Genomic DNA, 21,966 nt, shown 5'->3' with positions numbered 1-21,966 from the left:
GAAACAACATCTCTGAAACTGGAAGGCCGGATGCTTTTACAACAGGCACTGAATGAGTACCAAATTCCACATTGCAAGGAAACACTGGATATTGCCAATAAGAGCAGCAGATAGAATGGAACCAGAGGAATGCGTGAATTATCAAACCTTAAACAACTTAAAATGCTTAAGACTTCACACATAGAGCAAGTAGCAAAGTAAACTAAATATAAACATTAGAACTAGGAAACGCTCGATTAAATCTAATACAGAAAACTTGAAATCGAAAAACAAAACCAAAAACATATGAAAGGCGCTTTAATTGCAAACAAAACTTATTAATAGCACCCAGAAACCAGAGTAGTCTATTTCATTCTCTGCAAATAACAATCATCAACAAACGAATACAAAATGAGATCGAACGAGCTACGATCGTCCTCGTCGACACTTTCGGCGGCACCCAGTTTGGTAACCATGAGCAAGCCTAGCCTAAACAACAGCAAAGCGAGCCTCACGCATAGTCGACAGAGCGTAGCCGAATCTGATAAAGAGCCAAAGCCTCCTACACGAGAGGAGATGATCGCTGAGTTACTGGAGAAGGCCAAGTTCTACACATCGCTTTGCCTAGGTAAGTGGACTTCACCTCGAGAACGTCCGAGCAATTTGTTCAGCGTCTTCCGTTCTCCTAGGAACAACGGCGATACTGTCGGTGTTTGCATTCCTGTTCCTGATACCATTCGTGGTAGATCCGGCCATATCGACCATCGTGGCCGACTACGATCCCGTTCCGGTGACATGTATTCTGACTGAGCACGTCTACGCAGAGGGTATGAGGAACTGTACCTGGAGCTCGTGCCGCGAAGGCTGTACGACGGCGGCAATACGATGTCACCAGATACTGGTCAACTATTCAAAAATTGCATATCACGAATGGCAGAAAGAGCCCCGAGAGCTGGGCAGCGTAGACTGGGACGTTATGGATACCAAGTTCTTGGTCAACACAGAAGGATGCGGTTACCCACCGAGGGTAAACTGCACCGAATTCGCAAAGAAATACGGGTAAGAGGGAATTTTGATTAGATTGATGATGTTAAGAAGAACGCATGGGAGCTCTCGTATCTTTCAGGTCAACTCACCAAGGGGAACCCTTTCCTTGTTACTATAGTCGTGCCTATCCCGAAATGGTAGTTGCTCGCTATTCTTGGGATGACAATCTGAAACATCTGATTCTATCATTAATCATACCGAATGTGCTCTTCGCCGTTTCGATCGGAGTACTTAGTTACTGGTACTGTCCATGCTGTGACAAAGCCTGCCACAAATCTCCCCGCGTCTACGCAGAAAAGTATCCAACCAAGGAAAAGTGAGTATGACTCAACGAACGGTCATCACTACAATGCTTTTCTTTTCTTTTGAAGGTAGTTGACATTTTGACTCCAACCAAATCCACAATTAGCTCCAACCAATAACAATTCGAAACAATATAATCCAAAGTGACCAATGATCAAAATAAAACATATCACGCCACCAGCATATTGCCAAAAACTTCCTCTGTGTCTGTGTGTGCTCTTCCATTCTTGCTATGCACACAATAAACAGCTAAACTTTCCAACCCTCTGATGATCAATGTCTTCCCTGAAGCGTTAAAGACCAGATTTTTCTTCGATGTGCGTACGCTCTCAACAAGTATTTTCACTTTTGTAATATAAATTCACACCTTGTTTCACATATCTCTGAAGAAGTCACTCGCTCTTTTGTCACTATCGCCTTCTCGTATAAAAAATACGCTTTTCACATTTTAAGCTTTACAATTTTTCATGTACGTTTCAAACGCATTATTCCATTTAACGAACAAAAAAAACTTACAAAATAGCACAAATAAGATCGAAAAATCTCAACAAACTGCACCTTGTTCGTTGCTGGAGCGTAATCTTATCACATTACTTCATTATTATTGTATTTTTATTCCATACGGTTGACCGTTGATCATATTATCCATAACAGATATTGAAATAAATGATGTATGTACAAAGGAAAGGTGACGTTGAACTTCATCCATTAAAATTCTTCATTGTTGAAATCAATTACCCACTGAGAAGCCACCTACGAGAAGTAGGCAAAGTAAAATTCCTACTCACGAGCATGGTTTTGGCAAAATTTCTCACGTCTACTTGCATAGAAATCAGGAAAACATGTTCCGAAAAAATGATTGTGAAGATTCGCGAGTCATCCGTACCAGATCCGGACTAGTTAACGAAATGGCGTTTAACGGCAACGGAACATGGTCTTCACGAATGTTTGAGCAAGAATACATTTGTTCAATAACTGGAAGGGTTTATTTTCGGTTTGCAGTCTTTCAGATGAGCAGAATGATTCTTAAGTAATCATCGCCGACGTTTCGGTGTTTGGTTCACACCTTCTTAAGGGTTTGACTAAAATCTTCGTTGTCGGAAATCGTCGATCTGACGGTAACTGTCGGTATATGCATTTATGCACGGTAAAAATATACACGTCCATGATAACTGTTCTGCATTTGAATATGCACAACTTTAGAATCACGAGCTGAGCTCGTCGCATTCAAAGACCACCACTTCCATTTGACGTGTACAATATTTTGAATATGAAACAACAAAATAAAACAAAAATAGAATAACCTCAACTCGGATTTGAATAAGATTGATTTACTTGAAAATCCCTCGCCTTAGCATGACTCCATCTCACACTTCGAAATACCTCTTAGACCAGCGGTTCTCAACCTGGGGTACATGGGGGTACCTTCGCCGGGCCCAGGGGGTACCTCGGACAAAAAAACATAATGGTGGATTTTAATCAAAATTTATTGATACAGTTTTGATATATGTATTTTTTAAGGTGACTTGGGGAGGCACTAAACACCGTATTATTTTTCCTATGTTTCGTCCCTTTCTAGCATTATCACCTCGCAACTTTGGAGCGGAGTATTTCGGTTTTCAGTTGTTTGATGTAACTGTAAATGTATCAGCATGTAGATTGTGAGTAAGCACGCCCCGGTGATACTTTTTCAAAATCATATTTGTTGTAGAGAAAAAGTTTAGCATTCAATGATGACGATTTGATGATTGTTAGTGCTTCCCGTGTCACCTTAATTACAAAACTTTGTCTTGTACATAATAAGCATGGCGATCAGTAACTCAAAGTATATTGAATCCTTCCCTCCACAACCAACGTAATGGATGAAAGGCTATGGGAGGAAACATCAAAAGGAAGGAACGATGAATGAATAAATATTAAAAGTCTTCTATGCTATCTACCTGATTGAAACAAAATGTTGAATGAAAAAAATATGAATATGAATATACTTCTGAACTAAAATTTAGAGTCTACCCTTTCGGAAGCCTTCTATTAAACAGCTCGGAGAACACCTTTCAAGAGGATCGGAGGACTGCTTCCAAGAGTTTCGGAAACCTGCTTTCAAGAGGTTCAGAGGCCTCGATAGCCTTTCTTTCAAGAGGTTCGGAAACCTTCTTTCAAGATGTTCAGAAGCTGGGAAATCTACTTTCAAGAGGCTCGGAAACCTCTTTTCAAGTGGTTCAGAAGCCTCCTTTCAAGAGGCCCGGAAGCCCCTTTTCAAAAGGCCCAGGAGCCTTTTTCAAGAGGCCCAGAAGCCTCCTTTCAAGAGACCCAGAAGCCTTTTTTCAAGAGGATCCGAAGCCTTCTTTCAAGGGTCCAAAAGCCTTTTTACAAGAGCCCCGGAAGCCTCATTTCAAGAGGATCAGAAGCCTCTATTCAAGCTTCTTTTTAAGAGGCCCAGAAGCCTCCATTCAAGCGACTCAGAAGCCTCCATTCAAGAGCCCCAGAAGCCTCCTTTCAAGAGGCTCAGATGCTTTTTTAAGAGGATCCGAAGCATTCTTTCAAGAGGCCCAGGAGCCTTTTTCAAGACGCCCAGAAGCCTCCTTTCAAGAGACCCAGAAGCCTTTTTTCAAGAGGATCCGAAGCCTTCTTTCAAGGGTCCAAAAGCCTTTTTACAAGAGCCCCGGAAGCCTCATTTCAAGAGGATCAGAAGCCTCTATTCAAGAGGTCCGGAAGCCTCCTTTCAAGAGACCCAGAAGCCTCATTTCAAGAGGCCCAGAAGCCTCCTTTCAAAAGGCCCAGAAGCCTTTTTTCAAGAGGTCCGGAAGATTTTTTTCAAGTGTATCGGAATTTATCTATCTAGAGGCTTGGAAACCAACGTTCAAGAGGCTCAGAGACATTCTTCCAAGATACTTAGAAGCCTCATTTTAGGTGGCTCGAAGGCTGTCTTCCAAGAGGTTTGAGAGCTTCTCTCCAAGAGTTCAATATAATGAAAATTTCATTCAACTTTATGGGTACTTAAGTAATTTTGTTGTATGCGTGTTGACAAAATGAAGCAACGAAATTGCTCCTGTATTTCTTTGTTCCGAGGTGATTTGAATATTTGTGCAGTGAGATGGAGATCGGAACATTTCCCATACCCTGTTGATTTTCAGTTCCATTTTTCATATATCTTATGAGTTACACTAATTTTTATTTACATAAAAAAATAGGGGGTACCCCAATTGATGCAAAAGTGCGAAGGGGTACCTCTCAAGAAAAAGGCTGAGAACCGCTATCTTAGACCGTTCCTTATAGACCGTTCCAATAATTATAAATACACTAAGAAATAGTCGGTAATTGGAATGGTGCTTGATATTTCATGAAAATGTCGATTCATCTTATAGATTACATCCTACTCTTTCACGTGATATATTAGTTCCGAATTTTTTGTTGAAAATTTAAAAAAATATGAAGGTTTCATTTTTGTCCAAAATTTTTTTTTCCGCAAAATGAGTTATTTTTGGAGCGTGTTTTTTGGTAAATTACCTAGAAAAAAAAACGTAAAACTGTTAAATCGATATAATTTTCAATACAGATATATAGAAATGTCACATTAACTGCGAGATTTTGGTTGAGAAATGATTTCAATGACCTGAAAACCCAATTACCTTCAAAAACCTCAAACATTATTTCGAAAATAAAATAATCCTCATGAGTACTTTAGAATCAGACGATTTTCAGGTACGGTATATCTTGAGGATTGATCTGGACACTAATGACACAGACCACATTGCATAGAAAAGTAAAAAACTGGTTGCATTAGTGAAAACGAGAGCTAGAAATATTTTTTAATGTTCTTTGAGGCAAATCACTGTTAATTTGAAATTTTTGTAATTCTCGTCTGACTGCAATTATTTATTTTTCAAAATCCAAAATGCTCGTTAAATGAGTACCAAAACAAGTAAGTAGAGTAAATAGAAATATTTATGAAAAAAATGAGTAATAGCTGAAAAACATGTTGCGCAAAATCCTAAAAACAATGGGAAGTAAAAATTTATAGAACATGATAAATATTCGAAACATTCTCGAATACTCGGTGCTATATGAAAGTAAATAAAATTTTGGGTCATATGTAACCATAAATTGTAGATAATTTAAAAAAATGGAATTATTCAATAAACAAAGTGTATTTATTATTATCGAAACGGTCTATAAGCAGAACAGATGAAACGAACTGTCATCTATTTTTAGAGTTACACCAATATCGCTGCACTCTTAAATCAATAGCCTTGCACCTGTGAATTCCATGGATGAGATGTTATTGGTGCTGATCGAAGTGCTAATCATTTCAACATCCAGTGAGTAGCCTTTTGATCAACAGTGTTGATGTTATGGAATGGTCTGCATTCAACACACTTGTGAAAGTTGTGACACCACTTCATAATCAAAGGAATATCACTTTCTATAAAAGTGATTGTAAAGATGAACATACAATAGATGGAAGTTAAATTGAGCGACGATTACCATCAGATCGACGATTTCCGACAACGAAGATTTTAGTCAAGCCCTGAAGAAGATGTGAACCAAACACCGAAACGTCGGCGATGATGCCGAAAATAAACTCCATCTGTTGATTACAAATCAGTCGTTTACAACTTTTTTCATTAATATTGTGTCTATTTGAAATGTAGTTAAACTTCTTTGGGCGAAGATACCATACCGATTTTCACGAATAAAATCCTGCGATACTTTTTATTTTTGTTCTGAAACATACTAACAAACAAAACAAGAGCGTCCCGCATTTCGCATGATACTTGCTGATCATATTACCTATAATAGAGGGTGTTCCACTACAAATAATATCAAGGAAGAAAACGCTTTAGAAAACTAACTTGTTTAGATAATAAAATATAACCCACGCTCGTACCTTAGAATCTGTACAACATCTGGATGCAGCTTCTTCTGTAATGAAACCCACTTTTCTCCATATCTTCCTCAGATTTGACTTCCTTGCGATCCGTCTGTAGTGCCTGCTTCATAATCATTCAGTATTTTTCTATGGGCCTTAGCTCATGTGTGTTGGGGTACGAAAGTGACGGACTGAATGCCGTTTGGCCGAATTTCACTAGGCCGAAAGTTGTTTGGCCGAATATACCATTTGGCCAAACAGACCATTAGGCCGAAAGTCATTCAGCCGAAAGAGTCATTTGGCAGAAAGTGTCGTTTTTCCGAAATTGTCATTTGGGCGGAAGAGTCATTTGGCTGAAAGGGTCGTTTGGCCAAATAGGTTATTTAGCTGAAAGGGTCGTTTGGCGGAAAGGGTCATTTGCCGAGAGGGTAATTAGGCCGAAAAAGTAATTGGGCCGAAAGGGTTATTTGGCCGAAAGGGACATTTGGCCGAATAGTACATTTGACCGAATAGGTCATTTGAAAAGTGAGAAATTAGGAGTGAGAAGAGAGATGTCTTACTTCTCACTCCTCATTTCTCACTTCTCGCTGTAAATAGTGAGAAGCGCGAAGTGAGTAGTGAGACGTCTCACTTCTCACTCTTCATTTTTCTTTTCTCACTGTCGAAAGTGCCCTTGTGGCCAAACGACCCTTTCGGCCAAACGACCCTTTTAGCCAAACGACTGTTTCAGACAAATGACCTCCTTCGGCCAAATGACCCGTTCGGCCAAACGACCCTTTCGGCCAAATAACCCTTTTGGCCAAACGACCCTTTCGGCCAAATAACCCTTTTGGCCAAACAACCCTTTCGGCCTAATGGTCTGTTCGGCCTAATGGCATTCGAGCAAATGGCTTTTGGCCAAACGACCCTTTCCCGAAAGTGACCCCGTTGATTCGTACCACTCCAGGAAAACATTTGAAAAGTGACACGAAGCTAGATGCGGCCAGAAAATCGTAGGGCTCTCGTGTTGCTTCTGTAGACACTCCTTGGGGTAGATCTCGCCATATTTCTTGGCAACTTTTGAAAGTTTCTGCTTTCTTACTTCCTCTGGAGCATCAAACTTGTGCTGTGCTGTAAAGAACAGTAGCCCCGGAAGTCCGCCTTGACGTAAGTTTCATTATCCATGATGATGATGATCCACGCGGCTTTGTCAACATTTGGATGTACAGTTTCCGGTGACTTCCGGTATTTTGCCGTTCGTCACGATTTGGAGTCTTCCGCACTTAAAGGCTTAAACGCTTTCACGGCACACTTTTGATCAGGGTTTCGTAATAACGTGTGAACACACGACTCACCATTGACTGCACAATTCCGAGTTGTTTTCCGTTTTCTCGATGAGAGAGTTTATGATTTTCCAGGTGCTTGTGCGAAATCAATTTGTGACGTTGCTTCTCGGGTGAGGCCACCTTTTCAAATTTCAGAAAAACTGACAGCGAATCAAATACAGTTTAAACAATAAACTCTAAACTATTTCAACCCAAATTTTCAAGGCAAAATACCCAATATTTCGCCTTTTTGGGGTATATACGGCTATAATATAACCAATATAAAGCTCTTTAGGTCTGTGTACGTACGGCTTATTTGAATGCTTAGCCGAACAGCACAAGTCAGATAAAAATAGTTGCAGCAACTTGATTGAGACTTAATCTGGTCATATACGAGTTGCAGTAGCTTATGTGAATCATATGTGCTGCTAGGGAATTTTCTACAGCGTTTTTTTCATGATGCAATTTGATGTGGGACACTCTTCATAAGCTGATGTTTTCTTTCTGAAGTTAGACGGATGTCAACTAAGACTGCAGAATCAAATTCATATAGCTCAAAATAATTTTCTTAACATAAAAGTAGTTTAACTCAGATGGAGTATGATGAAATTGTGTATGGGGTAAAAATATGTGCAATCACTGTTCATCGAGATACCGATTGTACTAGAAAAATTACATTTAAAACTTGTTACTAGTTGATGAAGAAAAACTTTATGCACTTTCACTTTAAAATATTTACCAAATTCAATGTATTAGAAACATTCTTATCGACTATGATCAACGTGAAACTAACATCACATAACATAATGCATTAAATGTAAGCATTCTTCAATACCGGTGTCCTTCTTTATGAAACAAAGTACAACGTTTCGCTTCTTTTTTCTCATATTTTATAGCAAACTTCTGTGCCGTAGTGACGATGAGGAAGACGAACTAGACTACTGAAAGTTTATTTTCGATTTTTCATCACGCAGCAGCTGATTTAATCAACTTATGAATCGACATTTTCCATTACATTACACCAAACCACAATATTTCGCCACCAATTGTTTGCATTCAGTTTGTCTCCACCCACACACAAAACTTCAGTCGTCGTTAGAAAAGAATTGGTGCAAAATTTTGTCCATTGTCTTAGAATCTGGAGCAGCAACCATTTTGCAGTTTTGAAAGTAACCAATTTTGAGTATCTAGATGTTTTCTAAATTTAAGATTTGAATCTTTTGCTGCATGTTATACATAGATAATTTATATAGAACTCGGCAAGCGAACTAGGCACCATTAACGCAAATATCCGTAAATGCAGTTTTATCTTATTTAGAGCTTAAGTTTTCTTTAATTAATGCATCACATCATCATGCTTCTAAAAACTCTCCTCCCATTACCATAAGTTGGAGGGATGTATTTTAAAACGACGAATTGAATCGCATGCTGAAACCAGTCAGTGTAGTTTGCTAACTGAAAAATCGACAATTCATTTTAATCTAGAGCTTTATCATTGAATTGATCGGCTTCGTGTAAATATTGTACAAAGTTTAAATGAATCTGCTTCACCGTTGTAAATAAATCGAATTATTAGCAGATTGAGTCGTGATAAGAACATATTTCGCTATAAGCAGTATTGAAAAAGTCGTTGGTAGTCAATGCGTCGAAAACAAGGAAAAACTTGTTTTTTTCATCGCAGATCGTGATAAGTTACTTTACTTAAAAACAAGAACAACAAAATTTTGCAATCCCAATATTTACAAGACCAAACGCAAGTTAGTTGAAATCATTTCTACCGTTACTTTTTCCAATTTGTACTCAAAACAATTTTCCTTCTTTTAACTTATCCAATCTTTTCTTTGTACAAATATTCCACTTAACCTACTTATTTCTTTCCGTTTCCTCTTCTCACCTGTACTCTTACGTCTTCCAATTTCGAAATATTTTCGGTAACTACAAACAACCACTTACACCAAATCTACAAACTCGGGGATATACACCCACAAATCAACTATTGCAGTAAGGAATCTTGGAATATTGAGTATCCTCAAGATTACATTACTAAAATCTAAGGTCATGCAGCAGTAACAGCAGCAGCGTGTCTGGAGTCATCAAAGTCGGGCGCACCATCACCAGGCTTACGGGCTGCCGCCGAAGCGTAGCTTGGTTATCGTCAGCAATCATCATCCTCAACGTTTCTTCAGTTTGCCATTTGAACCAAACAGAGAATTTTTGTTTTATTTCATTCAAAATATTTTGTCAAAAGTCGTGATTTTAGATAGATACAGCAAACGAAATCCAAAGAACAAATTATAAAACAAATAAAACAAATTATATTTTTAAAAGTCCGCTACAATTTGTACACAATTAAGAAGAGAACAATGAACGTTATGCGCTTCGAGTTAAATATTTTCAATTCGATTAATAGGTGAGACAACAAGTTATGAATCTGGCACTCGAAAAAAAAACGAGTGTAAGAGGAAGTAAATCTTTTACAAACTAATTACTACTAGCAGATATTGTCACGCTTTACCATTCAGTCTTTAAAATAGAGATGATACGAAAATCGCACATGGAGCAAATTTGTAATTTTTGAAGAAAATCAGAGACCTTTACGATATAATATAAAAAAACTACCGCTTTGAATAAGTTTAGTGTGTTCATATTTTGAGAAAATTCCATGTTTGATGACAGATTCCAGATGAGTTTGGGACTCTTTAACCCGGCGACTTTTTTATGGAGATTTGGCGTACAAATTTGAATTTTTTCACTGGATTCTACCTAGTATAGATATAACTGAAAAGGCGTAGAAATAATTTTTCGGGTATCCTAGACTATTCTGGAGTACATATCTTTGAGTGTATCAGGAAATATGTCTACAAATAGAATGTCCTGTCCAAAAATATGTGTGTCTGTTCATCGCTAAACATTCCAGCAGGTCCATCAATCTGACACAATGTCACTTGTTACTTTTACAAGCTACTACAGGCCTTTTTGGTTCTCCAATAAGTCCTGGAGTCCAGCACATTTGATCTACCCGATCAACCAACTTTTGAACGATGTATCCGTTCAGCACTGAACGTCCCAGCAGGTCCATTGAACCAATTGGATTTTACTCATGATTTTCACAAGCTACAGTGAACCCTCAATGAGTCGATGTTTTAAGACTCGATATCGATTCGTGGAAACCAATGATGCCACACTAACATATTTTCTCGGTGGCTCTGATAATCCTTTCGTAAAATTTCCCAAGGAACTTCTGTATTGCATCTCGATATCGACTGTATTACATCTCAGGGGTCGACTATATTACAGACCCTCGCTGCGCGAAACATCATGGAATTTATACCACATCAAGTGGGCTCTAGGTAGACAAACCGCTGGAAAAGAATTCTTGCAGTGGTCACCTTCCGTACCTCCGAAAATCGAGTTTTGTCTGTTCCGCGCTCGTTTGTATCGTGCCTCGTTCGCCCTCGTGCGGTGTTGCAGCAATCTCGACAATTTTGTATTCTTCTCCTCAACTAAATGCTCACATTCGCCGTCATACCAGTCGTTTTTCTGATGTCGTCTTTCTTTTATGTTGCGGTATGCGGCATGTGCGGACGTTCATGACGTCGGATAAGAATTCACAATCGATTAGAACGTGGTCAATTTGGTTTTCCGTTTCTTGGTTAGGTGATCTCCATGTGGCCTTGAGGATATTCTTGCGGGGGAATAAAGTTCTTCGGACTTCCATTCCGCGGGAGGCTGCAAAGTTAATGCATCGTTAGTCGTTGTCGTTCGATACGGTATGCACCGTTTGCGACGACCGGTCTGTACATTTCCTACCTGAGCTTGTTAGAGAATTATCTTAAAGGTAAATCGTCTAGCTCAAACCTTTGTAGGGGTATGTGGCGGGACACAAAAAAGCCTGAGCGTTCATGTCCAAGGATGGAAATCTTCGTTTTACTATCAGTTGCATGGATGCTCAGTAGGCAGCTTCGTCATTGATTCGTGTTTGTTTTGATCAGACGCTCGGCAATGCTGGCACGAACATCTCGCAGCATGCTGTCAAACTTCCATACCAAATTTACCGCCCGATCCTCAATATCCGATTGATAATCGAGCGTAAAAAATGAATATCTACCGGAGCTGAAATGAATATTTTGAATTGCGGTTGATTTGCACCGAAATCCATGCACCGCAGTATGAAATGATTTGAGATTTCAAATTGAATATCAATGTGCCAAGATGAAGATTCATTTTGACACCGCACAAATCAACGCTGACACCGAGAGTCGACGCTTGCTGCTGTTCGTGCACATGCCGTCCTATTCATTCCCACATTCAAATTCGGGAAGGACTAGCAACTTGATTGTGTGTTGGATGTCAGCTGTTTGAGTGTAGTTGAAATGATTTTTTCTGTCCCTGTTCATGTCGCCGATGACGACTTTAACGTCCCACAGTGGGCATCCATCGTATGTCTACTCCATCTGTGCATAGAACGCAGGGCCGTATTTAGCCGGAAGGGGGCCCGAAAGTTGTACCGAAAGGCTATCATTTCACTCCAATGAGCTGAACAAATGTCTGTCTGTCCGTGTGTGCGCGTGTGTGTGTATGTGTGTGTGTGTGTGCACAAAATGCCATAAAAAGCATTAGCCAAATTTTCTCATAGAAACTTTTAACCGATTTTCTTGCAACAAGTTGCATCCAACAGAGACTAAAACGCTGTTGATCACTATTGAATTTCATAATAATTGCGAATTGTAAAAAAAATAATATTAAAATAGTGATGAGACATAGAGTAGAGTGGGGCAAGAGTGCGCGTGGGGTAAGAGTACGTTTTAGAGTTTTTGAAGCAATAAAAAAGATAAACTAGCAGCAGCAGCACTGCATCAGTTTGACAGGTATTCTGGCCAACTATTATCATGTGTTATTGTAAACGATTTGAATAAACAACAAGGGAGATATGGAGTTAGATAACTTTTTGGTCATTTTGCTAAAAATAATTGGATTTCCGCAACTAGTATTTTATTACCATATATACGTTCAATCAGGTGAACATTATACCATTTCGATAACCTATTGTATAGAGTACTTTATGGTACAGAACACCAATCCGGTTGGTTTTCCAAGAAGTCAAAACCATTACTTGAATAATTTTTGGGACTGTGGGTAAAAGTACGCAGGAACCGGTGGGGCAAGAGTACGCATATGAATCTTCAAGTTATGATGTCAAACCCGTATTTCCGGCCGAAATAAGACTTCTTCCAACGCGTAAAGATCCACAACTAAGAAAAAAGGGACAGAATTCGAAATTATCACAAGTTTTTAGGATAAGTTGAAGTAATTCGGTGTTAGAAAGGACTTAGCGAACAAAGCACTGAAGCGAAATAATGAAATTGTATTAGGACTTGTTGTACACCTAAACATAGAACGAAAACACAATTTCATCTAAATGATAATTTCATTTAATCAAAAGAAACATTCATAAATTACGCAACGTTTAGCTGGGAGGGGTTGTGATATGTGTAACGATCCATATAATTTTTAGAGGATTCATACAAATAGTGTAAGATAGGGGGAGAGGTGATGAAATAGCCAAATTTTACGTTACGTGATTGGTAGACTTTCTTTAAGGACAATGCCTTTGTATACGCCACGCGAAACCTGATATATATTTTTACCTCTGTAGTTTTTTGTATATATTAGAAACAATGGTTTTTCGTATGAAAGTGCACATTTTTAGGACCCCCCCCCCCTTCAAGAGTTACGTTATCTTTAAACATTCCCTAATATATGCTCATTAAACATCAATTAAATGTTATCAACTCTTATTTGTGTTAATATATACTTAAAGCACATGATTGGATAAATGCGTACTCTTACCCCACCCGATGCGCACTTTTACCCCACCGGTGGGGTAAGAGTGCGTTTTCCACTTGTCTTGCAATAAGGGTTCTACTAGAACGAATCTCAATAATTTCAATATTTTTTCCACTGGGTAACATAAAGGAAGAGTATATGAATCATCGACACTGATTTGATATGCAGAAGCTTCCTTCATAAGGGCCACATGATCGATTGAAAACTAAGTGCGTACTCTTGCCCCACTCTACTCTAGTCACATAGAACAATAATGTGTTATGAAAAATGCCTTGCATCTATGAATATTTTTAAAGTTTATCCGTGGCTTACTCCCATTAAGGTTCAAATGTCATACATCAAATCGACTTCTTTTTCTTGCTGTTCGCTTCTTTTTTTTGCGGAGAGCCTACTCATTCGCTCAGATCTGATTTTGTACAAAGTACACAAACATTTCAAAAGGTATCAAACTCTATATATCTCCACAAAATATTAACGTCATTTTCAATACCTGTACAGCGCACAGATTATAGTGATACGCATAAACAACCTCAAACATGCATCTGAGATTGATTTGTTGTGCATCCTTCTCCTAATTACACAATTTCCTACATGCATTTCACATGAATGTAAAATTATGATGCAGTTGACTACCTTCTCAAATGTTCGTCCAGATTCAATGGATTGTTTACATGACCATATGACCATATTTCTTCTCTCTGTGTACATGAAAAGTGATGCCGTTTTAGCATTACATTATTATTTTAGCATTACATTACATTATCAACACTTGAATTATGAAAAAAATAATAACCTGCGTTGCTTATGAATGCTTGCGTTTTTACAGTTCTAGCTCACATCTAATATTTAGTGTCAATATATAGCATGAAAAGCATCATTTTCATAGATTATTGCTTGATGTTTACGTACATATTCGAGAAAACATATAGTAATGCTACGTACACACCAGTCAAGCAGTTCGACGAACATTGACTCCACCCCCAAGAAAACGCTTCGGTTGCTGCTTTGTTGGAACGTGTGTGAAGTTGTTCGAACAACCATTTGACAGTTGGCGGCTCGGTTGGGAAAAATTAAAACGGTTTGATTTTGGTTTGAGTTGTCGGGGGTGGAGTCAAGGTTCGCCGAACATGTTTGAGCATTTGTAGTGAAGTTGCACAAACCCCCATATATTTTTTGATGGTTGGTGCTCGAGTTGGTGCTTCGGTCGTTCGTGTGTGATATTGTGGGTCGAATAAATTGATTGTTTGTGTCGGTGTTGATAAAAATTGATGAATGTTTGAATAAACGGGAGGTGGAGTCAATGTTGGTCGAACTGCTTGACCGTGTGTACGTTCCATAACATATAGAACAAATCAACACGCAACACTGAATGATGATTTTCGAGTATCTGCAAAGTATAATGCTACGTACACACCAGTCAAGCAGTTCGACGAACATTGACTCCACCCCCAAGAAAACGCTTCAGTTGCTGCTTTGTTGGAACGTGTGTGAAGTTGTTCGAACAACCATTTGACAGTTGCCGCCTCGGTTGGAAAAAATTAAAACGGTTTGATTTTGGTTTGAGTTGTCGGGGGTGGAGTCAAGGATCGCCGAACATGTTTGAGCATTTGTAGTGAAGTTGCACAAACCCCCATATATTTTTTGATGGTTGATGCTCAAGTTAGCGCTCCGGTCGCTCGTGTGTGATATTGTTGGTCGAATAAATTGATTGTTCGTGCCGCTGTTGGTAAAACTTGATGGATGTTGGAACAAACGAGAGGTGGAGTCAATGTTGGTCAAACTGCTTGACCGTGTGTACGTTCCATAATGCAACGTACACACCAGTCAAGCAGTTCGACGAACATTGACTCCACCCCCGAGAAAACGCTTCGGTTGCTGCTTTGTTGGAACGTGTGTGAAGTTGTTCGAACAACCATTTGACAGTTGGCGGCTCGGTTGGAAAAAATTAAAACGGTTTGATTTTGGTTTGAGTTGTCGGGGGTGGAGTCAAGGTTCGCCGAACATGTTTGAGCATTTGTAGTGAAGTTGCACAAACCCCCATATATTTTTTGATGGTTGATGCTCAAGTTAGCGCTCCGGTCGTTCGTGTGTGATATTGTTGGTCGAATAAATTGATTGTTCGTGCCGCTGTTGGTAGAACTTGATGGATGTTGGAACAAACGAAAGGTGGAGTCAATGTTGGTCAAACTGCTTGACCGTGTGTACGTTCCATAAGAGAGCGTGAGAGTAAATCGACGGTTTCCCCTCCTGGAAAAATATTTTTTCAACTTTGCAATATTTTCTGCAAAAGGCAGTTTTTTCAAATAATATTACGAAATTCATCCAAATGAAGCATCCCACGGATGTATTGAAGTCACCACTATATGTTGATGTAGTTTTAAAACAAGAGTGCTTCCCCGATTCAGCTGGGGAATGCATTTTCTCCTCAGTGGGCGAATTTTTTCCTGGGGGTGGTACAAGCACGTGGCTGTTTTCTTGTCAATGACTGGATTACGGTAATTTGGGTCTAAGGAGTTTCATCGTACTATAAAGATGCTCGTGTTGCACGCATTTAGGCGTAAGTACGTCTTCGTTCAGTTTCATAGTGCTATGAAACTGTGCGAAAGTCAAAATTCGAACATAGGAAATTCGAGAAACTTTTGGCAGCGCCATCTGTCGTCTACTAGTGTAAATTTCCTATCATAACATTAGACGGTGTAACTGTTTTGCCTTTCTTGTACATCATCGAGGTGTAAGCGCTACATTTATTACCTTTTTGCGCGAGAAAGGCACCATCACCGCTAGATGGATTAATCTGGGTTTTTTATTGGTAATTGCTTTAGAGAAGCTTTAAAAAAACTGTTTAAGGGATTGTTCTGGAAATTTGCTTGGGAATATTCTTTTTTCGGATTCCTTTAGAACTTCTTACGAAAATTCCAGAACATCATTTGGGATGTTTTTTGTAAATTCCTTTAGAAATTTCCTTGAAAATAATTATCCAGGACTTGCTTCGAAAAATCCTTTGTAAATTTGTATTTGTTTAATACATTCCTGTAAAACTTCAAAAAAAATCTTAAATAAAATTACGAAGCAATTGCTTCGAAAATTTTCCAGGAATTCCATTGAAGATGGCAAAACGTTTTTTGTTCATAGATCGGAAAAACGATCCATAAGCGTTCAATGCCTTTCCAATTGTATGATTTGTTTGTTGAATAAATGATTCAAAGTTATGGATCTTTTTGATCTTTTGAGAGAGTCTCACTCGAATGATGTATTGATCACCGGGCTATAACCAAGGCTATAACGTGCTATAACCATCGAGGGAAATAGATTAGTATTCAAAGTGTTAAGCGATGCCTTCATACATTCCCCAGGAATTCTCCCGGAAACCTCTTCAGTGAGTATCAAAATATGCGGAATTTTTGTTTCGGAATAATTTTGGCGTATCTAATCAAATTTAAGGATAAATATTCAATTTGGTAGGACATGTGTTCAGTTAGTGGAGGCCGATAGCAACTGCAATTGGAGAACGGAAGTGGGGTTCTCCATACGTTTCTTTGCTTGCTAGAATCTTATCTGAGATGATCAGACAAGTAAGCTTTGGTGAGTAAATGGGTCATTTGAGTAAAAATTAGTAAGTTCTAGTCACTTGTGGAACATGTGTTTTTATATGTTTGAATTTTTGTTATGCTTGAAATATCCCTGTTTCTGTCAGAAATTCCCTGAAAATTCCATCATTTTAAAGATGGGGAAAATTCCCTGATAACTCCAGGTTTTCCAGTTTTTTCGTTCTACGCCAACGATAACGGTGCCAACCCATTTGAATTGAATAATCTGACAAAATGACGTGCATAAGTATTCGCGTTCGAGTCTTGAGTGACCTACCTTGAGCTCCTCTTGGCGACGGTAAGCGTGTAACGTTAGTTGCTTTTTAGCTTCTTCCGACATCACCGGCTCACGAGACGGTGCACCTTCGTTGATTTTCGACAACTTGATGATGATTTTAGTTTTCTCATTGTTTCCGACTATTTCACCCAGTTTGCGATCAGACAGCATCAATTTTCCGGCAAACCATAGTTGCATCTTCGAAGGTTCAATCACTTCAAGTGAAGCCTTAATAGAAAGAAGCAATCAAACTGTTTCAGCCTACAATTCAAATAAAAACTTTTCGATTGATACCGACCTGAGTTCCCGTCAAATCTTCGGTGTTCAAGAATTCCATTCTTATTGGATCGTGGGGAGGAAGCTGCATTGGATAGACAATGGTCACCGCGCCGCGTAACAAATCCAACGCATCCTGAACTATCTTCTGCTGCATTACGCTGCCCTGATCGATTAGCTTTTTGGAAATCATCGTTCTTGCATCGTCCACAGCCTTCTCCAAAATATCCTGCATCTTTTCTTGTGGTTGGCGACCGTTGCGTCGGCCTACCGGGTCGGGACTCAGAGACCAACCACCCGACGGAACACATTTATCCGCCCATTCATCAACAAGGTGCAGCTCTTCAACCTGTTCGTCGGTGAGGCCCAACATATCTGGTGGGAGCATTGTGCCATGCTTGGAGAGCTCCTCAATTTCTAATGATAGTGCAACAATAAATTGAGTCTTCTTTATTTAAAATAAATGTTACAATTTGAACTTACCCGAACAAACACGGCTGACCTTTAAACGGCCGTTATAAATTGTAGCCAGTTCGAGTGCTAGCTGCTCAACTGGAATAGATGAATTAGTTTCGTACAGAAACTGGCTTTCATCGCCGCGTTTTACATGCAGTAGAACCATTTTTGTCAGTTCAAAGTTAATTTCGTGCAACTTTAAAACTACGATCAGAACACCACCTCTAGAATGATTTCGATTAGAAACAAACAACATTTATTGTAACCAGAGCAACCTAACGAAGCCACCCTGACTCTGCCCTGACCTAACATTTCCCCCTTTGGATATGTTTCCAAGGATATTTCTTTTAAAAATGTCCACCCCAAACACAAGAACTTACTGTGCACATGGTTTTATTAGTTGGTCTTTACGGTATTTTGCAATACACAATACCTGTATGTAAATATAATTAAAAGTATCAAGTCCGGTATCGGTGTGAATATAAAAACATTGTCTGTGCTACGTGAAAAGATGAGTGTAGGGCAAGGTAGGGTAGGGGTGAAAAACTGAAAAATAGGATACATTACGTTGCGTTTGACACATTTCTCATGGGAAAACTATCAAACGCAACGCAAACGTATCCTATATGTACGAGCCTTGAGTGATGAAACGCTCACTTTTCCATACCAATGAAATGGGTGTTCAAAAACTGAGTTGCATAAAATCCATTACAACACTCATTTGGGTGCTTTAATGGAAAACCAACAATAGAACAGTAGTTACATGACTACATTTTTCGCAATAAGCTTGGTTGAGTGTTCAAATAGTGTATTTTTTGTGTCACGTCATAGGTTAAATAATTTAATGAATATGACTTCGTTACTCCATAGGCAGGTTCACCAATTGCTTAAAGGTATGTCGAACTGTGCGAAATATAATTGTTTTCAGTACCAAACTAAGTTGCTTTTTTGGCAAAAATCATCATGTGAAGTAAACCATATTGGACCAATTTGGTCCAGATATATCGGATTAAAGCCCATTTTTAGTCATTGAAAAAAAGTGTGTGTAACTCATTGGAAAACTCGATTTTTAGTATAGTATCCAGTTTTCCACGTTCGCCATAATGGCGGCTGCTATAAATAAATCTGACAGTAACTGCTTCCGACGCTGGATTGTTTCCGACGCTGAACTTTTTCCGACGGTGGTCGTATCTTAGCAACAGTTTTCACATTGTTTATTTATTGTTACGTGACCAGGCACAAAATGCGAAAAACTGGAGGAAACTATATTCTCATAAAAAGCTTTTAATATTATTAGAATCTATTTCTTGATTTGACAAATACATTCAACATTTTTATGTTTTAGGTGCAAAGAGGGAAATTTGGCTATCAAACGCAATTTTTGGAGTGGTATGCTACGGCGATAGTTCACGTGGTGGTTGCAAATGAGCGCTTCCTGGTGGGATTGTTGCTTCTTTCTCTGATGCCACCCGTAGCGTTAGATCTCAGGCCCAAAATCGATCTGCCCGATAGAAGATGGCGAAATCGGCATAGATGATGTACTACAGGAGTTCCGCCGATAGTCATCGCGGTCGGTAAAGCCGAACGGTAAGGAGACAGTAGTCCACGAGAATGGCAAAGATGTTCGTAATCTTTAAAATGCCCACAATCCGTAGGGAAGCGGCACGCAGCGAATAGCGGTCAGTGGAATGTGCAGTGCCCTTGTTGAGCTTGGAAGAACGGCTAAGGTTTATTCCGATGGTAGTTTTGATTCACGACAGCGAGATATAGACCCGCAGAAAGGTGGGGGCTTTGTCAAACGACAGTCTTCCTAGACGGTGACGGAAGCTTTGTACGACCTTGATGATAGCTTTGTCCGACGGCAGGATTACTTGACGATAGCAAAGGATTGGTCATACGGGCGTAGGTTTTGCCCGGCGGGAAAAGATTTCGTCAAGCGGCAGTCTTGCTAGGCTGTGGCATCAACAATATCTGCTCTTCCAAAAATCAAAAGATGGAACCAAAGATTCAAGGCAGGACAAACGATGTGATCTCGATGAATCCCAATCACCCATTCGAAAATACACCCTTCAAACAAACAATGCTACTACTCGTCGTAGCAGGGCAACTTTTCAGCAACCTCTAGATCCCCTAACTCCCGATCTCCTTTTTATTTCCCACATTTATACACTCATCTACCTATCGCAAGCTCGCAGTTCTGAGTTTGTGCTATCTAATTGGCAATCTATCTATTCGGGAATTAATTCCCAGTTAGATAAAACTGAACAGAATATTCACTGTAGTAATTTATTGTTAATACAGGATGATAAAACACTTTTATTAGAAATCAGTTGGCATGCAAACAATAAAGTAGAAAAGCGAACTTGATTTACCATTGTACAATAAAACCTTCTTTACGCTTTTTATTCTCAACAGTATTATGGGACTAAAACGTTCAAAACTCCATTGGGAATACGCGGTAACACTGCTTCACGCCGAAGCCTACGACTTTTGAAAACTTCATACTGCAGTTATTGAAACGTCGCAGATGACCATTCACATCAACAATTGCAATTGTTCCTTTATAATTTCCAATATTGGTTTAACGACAAGGCAATAGAACCTTATATGGGGCTGTCCATATGGGGCCCTCCTTAGCCGTGCGGTAAGACAAAGCAAGACCATGCTGAGGGTGGCTGGGTTCGATTCCCGGTGCCGGTCTAGGCAATTTTCGGATTGGAAATTGTCTCGACTTCCCTGGGCATAAAAGTACCATCGTGCTAGCCTCATGATATACGAATGCAAAAATGGTAACCTGGCTTAGAAACCTCGCAGTTAATAACTGTGGAAGTGCTTAATGAACACTAAGCTGCGAGGCGGCTCTGTCCCAGTGTGGGGATATAATGCCAATAAGAAGAAGAAGAAGAAGAAAATGGGACTGTCCATATACAATGTGAACCGTATAGGGGGAGGAATGCATGGTAAATGTCCACGTTTCATACAAATTTTCGAAAATGTATATGAACCTTTGTACACGCTGATGGAGGGGGTATCTTAAACTGACAAAAACCTGTCCATCTAGTCCAGCCCCTTTGTTGTTAGCCTCTCGATTGTGGACCATCTGGACTAGAATTATTCCCGAGGCTACCGAAACGCTACGAGCGTCATTCCCATTAGACAGCACTCATCGCCGTCACATATCAACCACTCCAAAATTGCGTTTGATTGCCAAATTTTCCTCTTTCCACTTAAAACATAAAAATGACGAATATATTTTTCAAAACAAGAAATAGATTCTGATAATATTGAAAGCTTGTTACGAGAATATAGTTCCCTTCAGTTTTTTTTATGCATTTTGTGCCTGGTCACAATAAATAAACAATGTGAAAACTGTTGCTAAGATACGACCACCGTCGGAAAAAGTTCAGCGTCGGAAGCAGTTACTGTCAGATTTATTTATAGCAGCCGCCATTATGGCGAACGTGGAAAGCTGGATTTATCTAACGAGGCTTGCCGTGTACAACTCATGCTGAAAAAACCTAGATTATTCCATCTAGCAGTGATGATGCCTTTTACAAACAATACTGCTTTCATAATAATTTTCATATAATTTTCATGCTCGGTAAAATAATTACCAAATTAGCTAAAATTTAGGAGGATTTTTATAACAGTAAATGTAATTGGATAAGCATAGCGGAGCCAAAAAGCACTCTACTGTAGAGGAATTCAACGGTTTCCATAATTGTTATAGTGCTATAATGAATCAGATCGATGGAAGGGTTTCATTGGAAGTTAAGCGGAATGAGGGGTAAATTTGATAGGATTGATACTATGTCAGAATTGTCTGTTGAGATTGCAGATAAATTGCAATGAATCTCCAGTTAGCTATGCGAGCAATTGTCAGCAATTGACAATTGCGCAGGATTGTCAATCCAAAGATTGCGAGATCGATTCTCGGTCCGGCCTAGAACTCGGGTCGCTGGATGTTTGTACATATTCATGCAATTGGCGAACACAGAGAAGCTTTCAACTATTAGCTGT

General features: G+C 39.3%; 2 protein-coding genes across 5 annotated transcripts in view; one reads left to right on the top strand and one right to left on the bottom strand.

The window, feature by feature from the left end:
• The window catches only part of LOC134227805 (cilia- and flagella-associated protein 298-like), an 89,959-nt gene extending 71,739 nt beyond the window's left edge, over positions 1–18,220 (bottom strand). The window contains exons 1-4 of one of the 2 annotated variants that reach the window (XM_062709486.1): positions 18,098–18,215; positions 17,974–18,034; positions 17,513–17,907; positions 17,215–17,442 (exon numbers count right to left, since the gene is read on the bottom strand). In XM_062709486.1, coding sequence (XP_062565470.1) covers positions 17,215–17,442; positions 17,513–17,907; positions 17,974–18,034; positions 18,098–18,202 — 789 coding nt within the window. In that variant the 5' untranslated portion in view covers positions 18,203–18,215. Of the gene's footprint in view, positions 1–17,214; positions 17,443–17,512; positions 17,908–17,973 lie in introns of both variants that reach the window. The other variant, XM_062709485.1, reaches the window with a different exon arrangement.
• Positions 391–10,135, top strand: LOC134225717 (protein tipE). 3 transcript variants are annotated; one of them, XR_009983308.1, is made up of 5 exons: positions 391–607; positions 669–1,038; positions 1,106–1,342; positions 8,400–8,672; positions 9,506–10,135. XR_009983308.1 is itself a non-coding variant. In XM_062706014.1 (4 exons), the coding sequence occupies exons 1-4, from the start codon at positions 391–393 to the stop codon at positions 9,555–9,557; spliced, it is 876 nt and encodes a 291-aa protein (XP_062561998.1). In that variant the 3' UTR covers positions 9,558–10,135. The 3 variants fall into 3 exon arrangements, 2 of the variants coding, with proteins under 2 accessions (XP_062561998.1, XP_062561999.1); XM_062706014.1 differs by lacking the exon at positions 8,400–8,672; XM_062706015.1 differs by having other exon boundaries at positions 8,400–10,135.
• Positions 18,221–21,966: the final 3,746 nt, after the last annotated feature.

This window comes from Armigeres subalbatus, chromosome 3, assembly GCF_024139115.2.
Source record: "Armigeres subalbatus isolate Guangzhou_Male chromosome 3, GZ_Asu_2, whole genome shotgun sequence".
NCBI lineage: Eukaryota > Metazoa > Arthropoda > Insecta > Diptera > Culicidae > Armigeres > Armigeres subalbatus.
Note: the sequence above shows the minus strand (reverse complement) of the source record. Positions and strands in the feature narration are given on the sequence as shown.

Bases quoted from the DNA above. Each gene is read 5' to 3' on its own strand.
- LOC134225717 (XM_062706014.1), top strand. From the start codon at position 391: ATGAGATCGAACGAGCTACGATCGTCCTCGTCGACACTTTCGGCGGCA. The intron at 608-668 runs GTAAGTGGACTT...CCGTTCTCCTAG, and splicing joins CTACACATCGCTTTGCCTAG to GAACAACGGCGATACTGTCG. The intron at 1,039-1,105 runs GTAAGAGGGAAT...CGTATCTTTCAG, and splicing joins GAATTCGCAAAGAAATACGG to GTCAACTCACCAAGGGGAAC.